Here is a 16,177-nt window from a genome sequence, read left to right on the forward strand (position 1 = left end):
CCAGGGGCTTCGATACTTCTGCCTTCCTCAAGACCAAGTCGCCAGGCCTGAAGAGCTTCGGTCTGACCTTGGCGTTGTAATATCGAGCGACCCTCTGTCGGTACGAAGCCATGCAAATTTGAGCCTCGTCTCGCAGTTCGAGGAGGAGGTCTAGGTCGGCCCTCCGACTCTCGGAGTTGCCCACTCTTGATACCGCTCGACCCTTGAAGATGGCAGTCCAATCTCGAGCGGGATCATGGCCTCCGTTCCATAGGCCAAACTGAAAGGCGACTCCCGGTCGGAACGCGGGGGTCGTTCGGTAAGCCCACAGAACGGAGCCTAGCTCGTCACCCAGAGGCCTTTGGCTTCGTTTAGTCGGGTCTTGAGTCCGTGGAGCAAGGTTCGGTTGGTCACCTCGACCTCGCCGTTGGACTGGAGGTGTCCGACTGAAGTCAATCGGTGCTTGATGTGGAACCTGGCGCAGAAGTCTCTGAAGTCCTGGTTGTCGAATTGCGTCCTTGTCGGTGATGATCGTTGCGGCAACCCAACCTGAAGATGACGAATTTCTGGATAAAGTCCTCCATCTTCCGCTCGGTGATCTGCGCCAATGGTTCGGCCTCCACCCACTTGGTGAAGTAGTCGATGGCGACGAGATGAACTTCCTCTGGCCCGATGCTGGTGGAAAAGGACGAGAATGTCGACCCCCCACTGGGCAAGGGCCACGGAGCGACAATAGGGCAATTTGGCTGGCCGGTTGGTGCTGAATGTTGGCATACTTCTGATATGGTTCGCACCTTCGGACCAACTCGGCCGCATCCTTCTTCATGGTAGGCCAGTAGTAGCCCTGTCGCAAGACCTTGTAGGCCAGGGACTTGCCCCCCAAGTGGTTCCCGCAAATTCCTTCGTGAACCTCTCGGAGAGCGTAGTCGGCGTCGGTCGGTCCCAAGCACCTAAGCAGGGAAGGGAGAACGACCTCTTGTAGAGTCGGCCATCCATGATTACATATTGAGAGGCCGACCATCGGAGTCGCTTGGCCTCCGCAGGATCTTCAGGGCTGGTCCCGTCGGTCAGATATCGAACGATCGGGTCCATCCAACTTGGTTCGGATGTCAGCTGCAGTACTTCGCCGACCCGATCGATGCTCAGTTGCTCGAGGTTCTCCACGAACGTCCGACCCAAGGAATCGAAAGCCAAAGTCGCCAGTCTGGAAAGTGCGTCGGCACGGGCGTTCTCCGACCTAGGGATGTGGGAAATTTCGAAATACCTGAGGCGTGCCACGAGGTCCTTCACTTTCTGAAGGTATTTGACCATGGTCGGATCTCGCGCCTTGAATTCGTCCTTGACCTGCCCCACGATCAGCTGAGAGTCGGAGAAAGCCCGGAGGCTGTCGACGCCCAGCTCTTTCGCCATCCTCAAGCCAGCGATGAGTGCCTCGTATTCGGCTTGGTTGTTGGAGGTCTTGAAGTCGAACCGGAGGGCGTACTCGATGACCACCACATCCGAATTCGTGAGCAGGAGCCCGGCCCCGCTTCCCTAAGCGTTTGATGCTCCGTCGATATGGAGTACCCAGGTGGAGATCGGGTCTGGCTCAGAGACCGCATCTCGTCCCGGGTCTCCAGCTCCCGACCCCTGGTCGGTCGTCGGGCATTCGGCGATAAAGTCGGCCAAGACCTGAGCTTTCAAGGCAGGCCTTAGTCGGTTCTGAATGTCGAACTCGCTGAGCTTCATCGCCCACTTCGCGAGTCATCCAGATGTATCGGGTCGGCGCAATATCGCCCTCAGGGGCTGGTTGGTGAGCACCACTATGGCGTGGGCCTGAAAGTATGGACGGAGTCGTCGCGCGGAGACGGTCAGGGCGAAAATCATTTTTTCCATCTCCGAGTACCTGGCTTCGGCGCCGTGGAGCACCTTGCTGGTGTAGTAGATAGGCTGATGGGTTCGGCACTCGTTTTCTCGGACGAGCACCGAACTGATCGCCTCAGAAGATGTGGTCAAGTAGAGATACAGGGTTTCCCCGACCTGCGGCTTTACGAGCAGCGGTGGGGAAGTCAAGTACTTCTTCAGATCTTCGAAGGCCTGTTGGCACTCATCCGACCAAGAAAACCCATTTGCGTGATGCAAAGTTTTGAAGAACGGGAGGCACCTTTCAGCTGATCGAGAAATGAATCGGCTAAGAGCGACGATTCTTCCGTTCAGCTGTTGGACCTCCTTCTTGGTGTTCGGATGATGCATGTCGACGATTGCCTTTATTTTTTCAGGGTTGGCCTCAATCCCTCTCTGAGAAATGAGGAATCCGAGGAACTTCCCTGAGGTCACCCCAAAAGCGCACTTGGTCGGGTTGAGCTTCATTCGGTGTCGTCGAAGGGTGCGAAAGGTCTCCTTGAGATCTTGAACATGATCCGGGATCTACGCGCTCTTCACTAGCATGTCGTCCACGTACACCTCCATGTTGCGCCCGATCTGGTCTTTGAAGACCTTATTGACAAGTCGCTGGTAGGTGGCGCCAGCGTTCTTCAGTCCGAAGGGCATCACCCGATAACAGTAGAGGCCCTTGGGGGTCACGAACGCGGTATGCTCTCGTCTTCAGGCGCCATCCGGATCTGGTTGTATCCGACGAAGGCATCCATGAAGCTGAGCAGTCGAAATCCGGACGTCGCGTCCACCAGCTGGTCGATCTTGGGAAGTGGGAAGCTATCTTTTGGGCAGGCTCGGTTGAGGTCGGTATAGTCGATGCAGATCCTCCACTTCCCGTTGGCTTTTTTGACCATGACAACATTGGCGAGCCAATCGGGATATGTGGATTCTCGGATGAAGCCTGCTTCAAGTAGCTTGTCCACTTCTTCGTCGATGGCCTTCTGCCTCTCTGGAGCGAAGGACCTTTTCTTTTGCCTCACCGGCCTCACCGTTGGGTCGATGTTGAGTCGGTGGGTTATTATTTCTGGGGGATGCCCGACATATCTGTTGCCGACCAAGCAAATATGTCGGCATTGGCCGTCAGCAGCTCCATGAGTCGGCGTCGTTCGGTGTCGGGCAATTGGGACCCGATCCAAATCTTTCGATCCAGACTTTCTCCGATCAGGATCGCCTTGAGCTGCTCGGCCGGCGAACCCCGTTCTTCCTCCTCCCGTTGGTCCAGCTTGTCAATTGTCAGGGAACCCTTCGACTCGTCGCTTTGAGCGGAGATCTGGAAGCATCGTCGGGCGAGCTGTTGATCCCCGCGCATCTCTCCGATTCCATTTTTGGTCGGAAACCGAACGAAGAGATGGTACGTCGAGACGATCGCCTTGAGGGCGTTCAATCCGGGTCATCCAAGTATGGCGTTGTAGGCCAAAGGAACTTGGACGACCGCGAAAGTTAGGTAGACCGTGCTTTGCCGTGGTTCGGTGCCGACCGTCACGGACAGGGTGATTTCTCCCTCTGTCGTGACGGCATCTCCGGCAAAGCCGATCAAGGGCATGGAGACCCTCCTAAGTCGGTCAGTTGACAGTTGCATTCGGGAGAAGGTCGAGTAAAACAAAACATTTATCGAACTTCCATTATCAACAAAAATTCATTTTACATCATAATTTGCTATTGTCGCCGACACAACAACAGCATCGTCGTGGGGAGTCTGGATGCCCTGAACGTCGTCCTCCGTGAAGGTGATTACGTCGTCCGGGTGCGGCTTTTTCGTCGGCTCCCCTCCCACAGATGTCTCCGGGCCCAGCCGTTTGGAGATCATGTTGATGACTCCGGCCGTCGGCTGATTGTTCGTCGCTTCTTCAGTCGGCTGGGGTCGTCGATCGGCAACTGGTTGGGTCGGCGGACCCTTCCGAAACTTGCCGAGATACCCCCGACGGATGAGAGCTTCGATCTCATCCTTCAGTTGGATGCACTGCTCGGTGTTGTGGCCGTGGCCTCGGTGAAATCGACAGTACTTCCGACGGTCGAGGCCCTTTGCCTTCAGAGGCGGAGGCCGTCGCAGGTATTCTTCCCCCTCGATCTCCATCAGAATCTGCGCGCGAGGAGCAGAGAGGGGAGTGTAGGAGTCATACCTGGGGCATGCCGGCCTCGGAGTCTGTTGCCGGGGTGACTTTTGTATTAGTCGGGTGGCGAGACCCGACTATCGGTCGGGGGCCTGCTTGGTTCGACGTGTTCCCGACCTTTTCTCCATTTTTCCTTCGGGCCTCTGGGCTCGGCCAAGCGTCGGTCGGACGCTCCTTCGTCCGCGTGCATATACTTGTACGCGTGCTCCAGTAGCTCGGCGTATGTCCGGGGGAGGGTCTTGTCCAGAGAGTAGGTGAATCGGGACGCCCTCAGGCCCCGTTTCATGGCTGAGATAGCCATATCTTCGTTGAGGTCCCGGACCTCAAGCGTGGCCGTGTTGAATCGCGCCACGAAGTGCCGGAGCGTCTCATTTTCCTCCTGTTTAACGGAGAAAAGGCTGTCCGACGTTCGTGGCGACTTTCGGCTGGTGCTGAAGTGGGCCACGAATGAGTGCTCGAGCTATCCAAAGGAGTGGATACTTCCTGATCGAAGACCGGAGTACCAGGCCCTGGCAGCCTTGCGGAGTGTGGCGGGGAAGCCGATGCAAAAAAGAGCGTCGGTTGCCCCTTGAATCGTCATGAGAGCTTTATAGCTCTCGAGGTGGTCGACTGGGTCGGTGGAGCCATCGTACGGCTCCGCGTGCGGCATCTTGAACCGGCTGGGAATCGGTTCGTCGAGGACCAGTCAGGAGAGAGGTTGGGCGGTCTGAAAGTCGACGTCGTTCGAAGACTTCTGGCCGTCCATCTGCAACTGGGCGAGTCGGCGGTCGATTTCCTCGAACCGGCGCTCGTAGTCGTCCGCTCGTCGATGCTGGGAGACCCCAGGAGTGGAATCTCCGAAAGATTCTGAGAGGGAGGCCGACGGCGTGCGCGATCGTTTCTCCTTCCTTGCCCGTTCCAGCGGGGAAAGGGAGGGCTGCTGGGACCGTCAGTCGTCACGCCAGGGCCGCTCCTCCTCTACTCCGTGGGAGCGCTGTTGAGGGCGCTCGCGCGGAGGTGACAGGGATCGGCGCGGTCGTCGGCGGCTGCTCCTGGAAGGCATCGGGCGGGCCGTCGGTTGTTGCTGGAGGCTTTTGACTGCATCCGTCAGTACGGTCATCTGCCGTACGATGGCCGCGATCTGCGCCTCCGTGGTCACCGCGGGGCGTGGAGAGCTGGGCTCCGCCGGCGGTGGCGACGGGGAGGCCTCTTCCCGGCGGGAAGAGCGCCTTGCCGATCCGGTGATCCTCGATCGTTGAGCTCTTGTCTTTGTCATTCTGTCCCCTACCTGGCGCGCCAATCTGTTGCGGCCAATCACCTCGTCGTCCGATCGTCGGGGAACGAGCACCTGCAAAAATGAGAAGTCCACACTGACCGGAGGCGGCTCCGGCGGGGACCCTCCGATGGTCAAGTCAGAGAGGTGACTGGGCAACAGTGAAATGAAGACAGAGAGCTCGATTGAGAGAGAGTGGGAGAGGGAGAAGCAAGCCTGTGGTTTCAAAGGCGAGAATGGAGATGGAGCGGATCGCATCCCTTGCACTGTTGCCTTCTCCGGTTTATATAGTGGAGCACGGGATGGCGCCGTCATTAATGGCGCAGACAAGTGAGGAACTGTCAACTCACTATAGGCTGTCAGAGTCGCCGTGAAAGTGTCATGTCGCTGTGGGGCTGTCACATCATCAGGGTTGACAATGCCCTCGGCGGGACAATGACCCCAGATGGCCGTGCCGCATGCTGCTGTCAGAACTGACAAGGTCTGGCGGCTGTACGGCGATTGGAGGAGTCGACCGACCCTAAGTCGGTGGCCAGCTGAGCGGCGTCGGGCTCCTCCGTTGGTCGGCGAGTTTTACGTAAGTCGGCCATCAGACCTCCCGGCTCAGTCGGTCGGAAAAGGTGCGCCCGACATATCCTCAGTCGGTCGTAAGCCGATGATGGGCCGGTGATGGCGTCAGTCGGTCTGTCCGACTGTCAATCGGTCGGTCGGTCCCTCCGACCGTAAGTCGGTCGGTCGGTTCGACTGTCAATCGGTCGGTCGGTCCCTCCGGCCGTAAGTCGGTCGGTCGGTTCCTCCGGCCCTCGGTCGGTCGGTCCCTCCGGCCCTCGGTCGGTCGGTCGGTGGGTATTCCCCAACAATATATATATCTTTTGAAAATTATAATAATTTTATATTATTTCTATGTACCTCCGATCCGATTCGATTCGATGTGGATATGGGATGAGTGTGGATATGAAATTTTTACTTACAGAATGGATGCAGGTATAGATCGATCTGATCCATACTCAATCCATTGCCATTGCTGCTCATTCTTATGGCTCCATTCTTTTTGCCATCTTTTGCACGGCATGATAGATTTTTTTTTTATATTTTTTTAGAAGAATGAATGATATGATCGACGCATTAAGATCCTCATTAAAACATGAGTAGCTTTGCTGTAAAGTTAATCCATACTATTTTAGTTTAACCAAAAATACCTCCCTAATTTTATAAAATGGATCTCGACATCTCTTCAACTAGGTCTACTCTGAAAAAACTTTTATGTCCCCACAACTTAGAGATCTCTTTTTCTGCTGGGTCTCCCATTCACACCATCTTTTGCATGACGTGCCGGACAATTTTCTTTTTATTTTACCTTTTTGGAAGGATACATGACATGACCAATGCATTAAGTCATTTTTGAAAAAAGTAGCTCAACCATGAAGTTAATCCGTGATATCCTAATTTAACTAAAAGTACCTCATTATTTTTATCAAATGGATCTTCCACGAGTAGGTCAAGTCTTCTGCTCCTAAACAAACTTTTATGTCCACGAAAGTTAGAGGACTCTTCTTCTACCAGGTCCGAAAGTTGACGCCTTCGTCTTTTAGTCAGCATTGCTCCCAAGTCTTCTAGTTCAAACGGTAGCATGCTTTACTCTACAAGAGCTGCCTCCACCATATTCATTGCCACTTCTATGGATTCTTTTTCTTCTTTTTCTAAATATTGCCAGACATGACCACCACGTACGTCAATTTCCCTATAAAAAGCCTTCTCTGCCATGAAGTTAATCCGCACAACTTTAGTTTAAGCAACCATACCTCCCTGCTCCTATCAAATGGATCTTCCACAAATAAAAAACATCAAAGTCCTCAACCCAATAGCTCTCATCCTTCTCTTTAGCTTACGCTCCTTGCGCTCCTACTCCGCATTAGCTGCTGCTACTGCTGCTGCTACCAATCCCATCCTCCCAAACATTGCTAACGACAAGCTAGCTCTTCTTGCCTTCAAGTCACTACTATCTGATCCCCTTGGAGCCTTGACCTCTTGGAGAAACGAATCCCGCAATCACTGTAGGTGGTTGGGCGTCACTTGTGGTCGACGACACCCACATAGGGTCACAGCTTTAGACCTTGATTCCCTTAACCTCACAGGCATCATATCACCCGACATAGCCAACCTCACCTTTCTTAGGAGAATCCATCTACCGAACAACTTATTCCATGGACGCATCCCACAACAGCTAGGCCGTCTCTCCCGACTTGAGTACCTCAACCTTAGTATGAACTCTCTTGAAGGAGAAATCCCCACCAACTTCAGCTCCCTTCGTAAGCTTGACACCCTCTTTCTTAGCACTAACAATCTCACAGGCGACATTCCTCCTTTGTTGGGATGTAGCCCATCGCTCACCCACATTGATCTTTCACACAATCGGCTCACAGGACACATTCCGCCATTCCTGGCCAACAACTCATTCCTTAGTGTTCTTGTTCTATCAGATAACAACCTCGCTGGAGTAATCCCACAATTGCTAGGAAATAGCTCTTCCTTACTTGCTCTTGATCTTTCACAAAATAAGCTCAACGGCGGAATTCCACCCATGCTAGCTACCGGTCCAATTGAATATCTCAGCCTATCAAACAATAGTCTGACAGGAGGCATCCCTTCTTTACTAGGAACCAGCACATCCCTTCGATACCTTGACCTATCAACGAACAGTCTCACGGGAGAGATCCCATCTTCAATGGGGATCAGTTCGTCGCTTGCGTACTTGGATCTGCAGTCAAACAAGCTATCAGGTGGCATCCCTCGATCATTAGGTAACAGCTCATCCCTCACCTATATCGATCTGGCAATAAACAATTTGACAGGGCGTTTGCCACCTTTCTTAGCCAATCCTTTGAGCCTTTCTTTCCTTGGGCTGTCTATGAACCAACTTTCAGGAGGCATCCCTTCTTCATTGGGGAACCTCTCCTCTCTCCGGTATCTTTTTCTTGCGGGGAATAACTTGGTGGGAGGCATTCCAGAAAACCTATGCAACATCCCCAACTTACAAGAGCTGGATTTGACCATCAACAACTTATCTGGCCAAATCCCACCTTGTCTTTACAATCGCTCCTCGCTCACTTATTTTGGTGCGGCGAGCAATAGACTTTTCGGGACACTTCCATCGGACATGGGCCTCACTCTCCCTAACCTCCAAAGCCTAGTCATGCAAGGGAACCAATTCAATGGACCGATTCCAATTTCATTATGCAATGCTTCTGGGCTTCAGATGCTTGATCTTTCCAAGAATTCATTTAGTGGATTAGTGCCTTCCAATTTAGGATCCCTCCAAAACCTGTACAATCTGAATATTGGCTGGAATCAGCTCCAAGCCCATGATTGGAGCTTCTTCTCTTCTCTGACTAATTGTAGCTTTTTGGAGAGAATAATCTTGTACCAGAACAAATTTGAGGGCCAACTGCCTAGTTCAGTGGGCAATCTCTCCACACAGCTTCAATGGCTATTGATTGGAAACAATCCAGTATCGGGACCCATTCCTGCAGAGATTGGGAATCTTGTCAGCCTAACTGTGCTTTTCCTAGATCAAAGCCTTCTCATGGGAAAAATTCCTGAGACCATAGGAAAGCTTCAGAACTTACATGTCATGAACTTATCAGCAACCAAATTGTCGGGACCGATCCCAAATACCATTGGCAACCTCACACTATTGAACGAGCTTTATATGCAAGACAATGAATTGAGCGGAAATATCCCTCCAAGTTTCGGAAATTGCACAAATTTGGGAGTATTAAACCTTTCCCATAATGCTCTCACCGGCAGCATACCAAGGGAGCTCGTCAGCATTTCCTCTCTTGCACAATATCTGGACCTGTCACATAATTATCTCACTGGGCCCATGCCAATGGAAGTAGACAAGTTGGTTAACCTCGATCTTCTAGATGTCTCTGAGAACCGATTGTCCGCTGGCATCCCTTCCGCCTTAAGTGCTTGTGTGCACTTGGAACACCTATACATGCAAGGCAACTTCTTTGAAGGTAGCATCCCTCAAGAACTTGGATCTCTGAAAGGTATCATGGGCTTGGATCTTTCTCGAAACAACTTGTCCGGGCCAATTCCAGAATTCTTAGACTCTTTGGGTTCTTTGCGCTATCTTAATCTTTCATTCAATGATCTTGAGGGTGAAGTCCCAAGGGGTGGTATTTTCGACAATGCCACTGAAATTTCTGTCTTCGGGAATAGAAGGCTCTGTGGGGGTGATCCAAATTTGCAACTGCCACCTTGCTTTGTCAAAACCTCAAAGAGAATATTACTAGAGGTTATCATACCAGTTGCAGGTGCTGCTGTAGTTCTAGTGCTGTGTTTGTTGGCTATTCTTTGTCGGCCGAGAAAGATAGGTGAAAAATCTCCGTCAGTCTCCCATATGGGGGACAAGTACAAGAAATTATCTTATGCAGACATCCACAAAGCAACTGATGGTTTCTCTTCAGACAACTTGGTTGGCACCGGAAGTTTTGGTTCCGTGTACAAAGGGAAGATGGATCCTGAAGAGAATGTCATCATCGTGAAGGTATTCAACCTTCATCAAATTGGAGGACTGAAGAGTTTCAGCGCCGAATGCAAAGCCTTAAGAAACATGCGCCACAGGAATCTTGTTAAGATCATTACTTCGTGCTCGACTGTTGATTCAACGGGCAATGACTTTAAAGCTCTAGTTTTTGAATACATGCCCAATGGGAGCCTGGAAGAGTGGTTGCATCCGAAAGCTCATGAACATCACCAGATAAGGAAGTTGAATCTTACTCAAAGGTTAAACATAGTCATCGATGTGGCTTCTGCTTTAAACTATCTACATCATGACTCTGCAGTGCCACTTGTTCATTGTGATCTCAAGCCAAGCAACATTCTTCTTGACGATGATATGACCGCCCATGTGGGTGATTTTGGCTTAGCAAGGTTTCTCTCTACTTCCAGCTCTACAACATCTAAGAATTCAACAAGTTGGATGGGGATAAAAGGATCCATTGGATATGTCGCTCCAGGTAAGAGCTCAAAAATATTCTCTCGTCCCTCTCTCATATGCATACTTGAAATTGCGGATAATTGTATGTATTATTCGACCCATCCTAGAGACAGTGGTCCCAAGTAAGAATAGTTTAAACATATTTAATGCGCTGCTGTGCTCGATTCATATACTTGAAACTAAGTTTGGCAGACTTCCAAACTGTAGAACTGAAATTAGTTCCATTTAATTCTGGCTAATAATTTTTTTTTGCGGAATAAACCCCAACATATATATTTATTATAGGGCATGGGGCATAGTTGACTCATCTTCATTTGATGACATAACTCTATGTTTTGTTCTGAATAAAAAATTACCTTCATTTCTAAACTATATATCAATTACTCTGCAATCGATGTACAAATGAAATGCAGAATATGCGATGGGCAGCAAAATCTCTATGCAGGGAGATGTGTATAGCTATGGAATACTTTTGCTAGAGATGCTTACGGGAAAGAAACCTACAGATGACATGTTCAAGGATGGTTTAAATCTTCATAAATTTGTCAGCATGGCTTTTCCAGAAAGAATCATGGAGATTTTGGATCACCAGATCCTACAAGTTGAATACGAAGAAGCTAATAACAACAGTAGAAATGAAAATCCTGCCAAGATGAGGACGAGAAGATGCATTACTTCATTATTTGGCATTGGGCTTTCGTGCTCGAAGGAATCACCCAAAGAACGAATGGACATGCAAGATGTTGCCAATAAACTCAACACAATTAAAGACAGGTTATCGGTGGTCGAAGTTTTTGAAGAGGGATAACGAGTAGAAAGTTCAGTATATATATTCTACTTTTCTAGTTTGTTTATGTAAGAAAGGAGCTTGATGTAGTCTTATGCTTTTTCTTCCTGTTTTTGAATAAGGGTGGCCTATCAATAATTTATGTACTTAAGGGTTGCTTGCAATGCATTGAGCTTCTTCCATGATTGGCCGGTGTTATGCAAACAAAGTGCCATGCCTCATCTCAGAAAAGTTTGGAATGCTATCAGAGGAGTTAAAGTTGACAAAATATGACAGTACGTTGCTCATCTTCTCCGGCACTTGCACTCTCTATTTCAAATTCTGGAGCAGGCCTTACTCATCTTTCCTTCAATTCTTGGCCGTTAAGAAGCCTGTTACCAGTTTCTGAACATATCTGCAACGTGTTTCTGCTCCATGTCTGTAACCAGCTTCATGCTCTGTTTTCTGTCCTGAAAATCCTGTAACTGAACCAGATGTTTTATAACCTCTGGTTCTGTAGTCTTGCTTGTTGTACTGGCTCTTATCAATAAAATTTTTGGTGGCTGGTTTCTTCCCAGCCTCCATTTCAATCAAAAACATAATTTATGTACTTAAGCAAGCAAGCATAGATCGGGAATAATTTAAAGTCTATATGAAAAAGGATTTCTTTTTCTTTGGTAAGCTACAAAGATCTTGTGCTTCTGTTTTGGTAACCTAAAAAAGGACTTACTCATAGAATCAATATTTATATCCAATTCCAAGAGTGTAATGAAATCCAATGCTGCACATCATCATTTCCATGTCAGAAACTCAGGACTGTGTCCTGAATCTATATCCTTTTCTGGGTATTATTGAATCTGAACGAAAGCTGATTCAGTGCTCTGGTAGAGATGAGTGGTCGAGGTGAGGCATATCAGCAAATACATCAAACACGAGCCGCCAACATACTGGGTCTTCATAGGCCAGGCAACAAGCAGCTTGCAGGCAGCAAGTTAATTCGTGAGGATCGCCCTCACAGGCCGAAGTAATTAAAAAATGGTGGAACAGAACCACGAATCATCATCGTTCAGCTCATCAGGAGCAGGAACCAGTGATAAAAAAAAAAAGTTTGGCACGTAACTTCCTTGACCGTATTTGCCTCTCTAAATCAGGGTATTGGGTTCCAGTATGAATCTGATGGAGACACGGACCTTGTGCATGGCCAAACGGATGAACCGAATGAACAACAACGTACCATCTCATTCGTAGGGGATCATGGAGACGCATGAATTACCATGAGAAGGGAGTACCAAACTTGGAGCGCCGTCATGCTCTGCACCCATCATGAAGCATCAGAAAGCATGCTCCTAACAAAAATAGTGGTCAGCTCTATGCCATCTATTGTTTAGTAGACCAAAAATTAATGTACACGTGTCAGTTCGTCATATACAAATTTAGAATTAAAAATTTATTCGATATCTACTCTGATTTTGTACCTGTTGTCTTACCAAGCCGATCCGGTGTCCTGCACCATCGTTGCTTCCCTTTGAAATGGACCAATTGGATTCAAAATGCACTCCTCTCCGCCAAAATTGCAGCCACTGTTAATGGTTCCATCCGTCCGTGATTGGATTCTGTATTGTCGTGACATTAGATAGAGAGACCCTTTATCCCCCTTCCTCTTTCTTCGTGCAGTGTATCTTCTTTGTCGAATGTTGAGCCTCATTTTTTCTACTCAGATCTTCGATGGGTTGGGTAATCTTTAGATTTATGGAGGTATCACGATACCTGTAACATCCGGCTCATTTGGGCCCTGGACCAATCCCAAAGTTCATATTAAAAAAAAAAAAAATGAAGAAGACTCCCAGTGTTGAGCCTTATTTTTTCTACTCAGATCTTCAATGGGTTGGGTAATCTTTAGATTTATGGAGGTATCACGATACCTGTAACATCCGGCCCATTTGGGCCCTGGACCAAGCCCAAAGCCCATATTAAAAAAAAAAATGAAGAAGACTCCCAGTGTTGAGCCTTATTTTTTCTACTCAGATCTTCGATGGGTTGGGTAATCTTTAGATTTATGGAGGTATCACGATACCTGTAACATCCGGCCCATTTGGGCCCTGGACCAAGCCCAAAGCCCATATTAAAAAAAAAAATAAAGAAGACTCCCAGTGTTGAGCCTTATTTTTTCTACTCAGATCTTCGATGGGTTGGGTAATCTTTAGATTTATGGAGGTATCACGATACCTGTAACATCCGGCCCATTTGGGCCCTGGACCAAGCCCAAAGCCCATATTAAAAAAAAAAAAAATGAAGAAGACTCCCGCTGGGAGTCTTCTTCCACCCAAATCATCGGAGGAGAAGTCGAATCCAAAGGGGCGACCTCCCCTCCACTCTATAAGACCCCCCTCTCCCCCTCCTAAACAACCCACGATTATCACCGGTCTCTCTCTCTCTCTCCTTTCTCTTTGTTTTCTCCAATTGAAGTCAAGGCCTCCCATACTCGTGCTCGTCGGAAATTGGAGCCGACGACGCTGTTAAAGCTTGAGGTAAGCCCTTCTCCTCCTTCCTCTCTTCCTTTCCCTCCTTTCCATGGCTTCGTGTACCCTCGTCGGCCTTCGGGATCGTCGGAAAATCCATGAAAAGGATGAATCCTGTTTTGCTCTGTTTCGGCCGAATCCTTTCCTCTCTTTTTCAGCCACCGACGCCGTCGGTTGCGGCGTCTCATCCCTAGGATAGGATCCTCATCCCTTTATCTCTCTTCCCTGAAGGTATTGACCGCCGGTGACCGGTCAATGACTAGAAAATAAAAAAAAAAGTGGCAGTCCTCTATTTTTCCGATCTCTTCTTGATTTCTCGCTGGCCGAACCTTGCCGTCGGCCATCCCTTGCTCCACCACCGCCTCCACCTGCTATCGGACCTCCGACGAAGCCGTCGCTCTCGTCGAAGCCAAGCTGGAGCCCCTCATCCGTCCCCTGTTTCGGCCCAAGGGAGGCCGTGGGAAGAAAAGGAAAGAGAAAGAAGAAGAAAGAAGAAGAAAAAGAAAAGAAGAAGAGAAAAAGAAGAAGAAGAAGAGAAAGAGAAAAAGAAAAATAAAATAAAAAAAGAAGAAGAGAGAAAAATTTTCTCTCTCTCCTCTTCCTCCTTTCTCTCTCTTTCCTCTCTCCTCTCTACATTCTCTCTACATTTTCTATCTGTAGATTCTCTCTCTAGACATTTCTCTCTCTTTATGGATTTTATCTCTCTAGTATCTTTCTCTCTCTGATTTCATCACGAATCTTAGGATAAAATTGATATGAAAATATGATGACCTGAGATTGCTCCGAAATTCATGCAGTAGATTAGATTTCGATCCGATCTTTATTCGAAATTGATAACATCAATCATGGTTAATCCATATTGAGTCACTCTGATATGACCTCTGATGATCTCGACCATGATTTCCTCATCGAAAGGATACGAAGATTCTCTCTCCACTTTCTCTCTCTACTTTCTCTCTCTAAAATTTTCTCTTTCTTCATGGATTTTCTCTCTCTAAAAATCTTATGGATCAGTGGAGGATCCAGATACTTAGACAAATCTTAATTTTGGTTAATCCTGAGAGAGGTCCTAGATTTGTGTTATTATGATTGATTATCGGATAATTTTCTCCATATATGATTTTTATATTTAATTAGGGTTATGAAGAGATGGTTGTCTGCATATGATATCGAGTAAAATATTTTGTTAAAGAAATTCATAAATCAAAGAAGAATATTGATTTCTGTGCTTGGATCAGTCACCGATAAAGGTAAGAATCCCTATACATGATCACTATTATATATATGCTATTTTACTGTTGGTCTTGCATCATTAGTTTTGCATCGTCGGATTTGAGATCGATAAATTTATTATATTTGAGATACTGTTATTTGATTTTGAGCATGAGTATGTTATGTCAATATATATGTATCCGAGATTGATGGCATGATTATATGGATATGACATATCTGAATTGATCATAATGCAAGACAGAATTGATTTGATGAAATCAACATATAATGCTTAAATGAAAAGAAAGAGATATATGGTATGGACTAGCTTTGTCATGTGGATCAGCCGGCCAGGAGCTTATGCCTGAGACAGCCCGTCAGGAGCTTATGCCTGGGACAGCCTCCACTGGCTTACAAGTGGATCGGTCGGTCAGGAGCTCATGTCTGGGACAGTCCGTCAGGAGCTTATGTCTGGGACAGCCTCTCACGGGCTTTCATACATGGGACAGCCGGCCAGGAGCTCATCCTGGGACAGCCTTGAAAGGCTTTTATGTGAAAATTGATTCGGATGATGACTGAGGTATAGACTTGGATAGTCCAGAGCCAGAAAGAAAAGGTTAAAAAAAAAATCATGTGATTATGAAAAGAGAAATAAAAGATAAGACATGAAACAATTGTTGAACAAAAATATTTCATTTGTTAACATATGATGATGCATCTATTTTAACAAGACAGAAAATTTATGAATGTTTGCATTATTCTAGATATTGAACATGAGATTTTATATTTTATTGCTTATCCTTATTTTCAGACTATATTACTATATCAGTGTGATATGAAAATTCTTACTGGACTGTAAAGCTCACACCTCTTCATCTTTCTTTTTCTTCTCAGAGATACAGGATGCTCATGATTGGCTATGGTATTGGATTGTGAGTGAACAGATGTGTAGATAGAATATTATAGTACCTAATTAGAGGATTGAAGAAATTTAATTTGTAATTATGCAAGATTTTATGAATTATTATTGAAATTAAATATTATGGTTGATAAGGTTGTAATGATTTAATTTGGCCTTACATATTCTTTAGGACTTGCTCTAAGGAGTGTGCGGCCATCACGTATCCAATCCGGATGTTGGGTTCGGGGTGTGACAAAGTGGTATCAGAGCTCAGGTTATGATCATTAAGGATTATAATATAAGTGATTTAAATATTACAGAGTAATAACAGAGTTTAGGTTATGATCATTGGAGATTATGATAAAAGTAATTAGGATTTGATAAAATGATATTAGAGCTTAAGTTTAAGTCACTAGGGATTATAAAGTGATGTCAAAGCTTTATCTAAGATCAATAGGATATGACAGAGTGATATCTGAGCTTAGAGCTTAGGTTATGATCATTAAGGATGTAAT

General features: G+C 47.3%; 1 protein-coding gene across 1 annotated transcript; it reads left to right on the top strand.

The window, feature by feature from the left end:
• Nucleotides 1–6,923: 6,923 nt before the first annotated feature.
• LOC140856682 (uncharacterized) lies at nucleotides 6,924–11,215 on the top strand. Its single transcript, XM_073254825.1, has 2 exons — nucleotides 6,924–10,283; nucleotides 10,678–11,215. Exons 1-2 carry the CDS (start codon nucleotides 7,076–7,078, stop codon nucleotides 11,070–11,072), a joined length of 3,603 nt encoding a protein of 1,200 aa, XP_073110926.1. The 5' UTR covers nucleotides 6,924–7,075; the 3' UTR covers nucleotides 11,073–11,215.
• The last annotated feature ends 4,962 nt before the right edge of the window (nucleotides 11,216–16,177 follow it).

The sequence above is a fragment of the Elaeis guineensis genome, chromosome 3, assembly GCF_000442705.2.
Source record: "Elaeis guineensis isolate ETL-2024a chromosome 3, EG11, whole genome shotgun sequence".
Taxonomy (NCBI): domain Eukaryota; kingdom Viridiplantae; phylum Streptophyta; class Magnoliopsida; order Arecales; family Arecaceae; genus Elaeis; species Elaeis guineensis.

Excerpts from the sequence above, each read along its gene's own strand:
- LOC140856682 (XM_073254825.1), top strand. The coding sequence starts at position 7,076 with ATGGATCTTCCACAAATAAAAAACATCAAAGTCCTCAACCCAATAGCT. Across the intron at positions 10,284-10,677 it reads CATTGGATATGTCGCTCCAG|AATATGCGATGGGCAGCAAA; the intron begins GTAAGAGCTCAA and ends AATGAAATGCAG.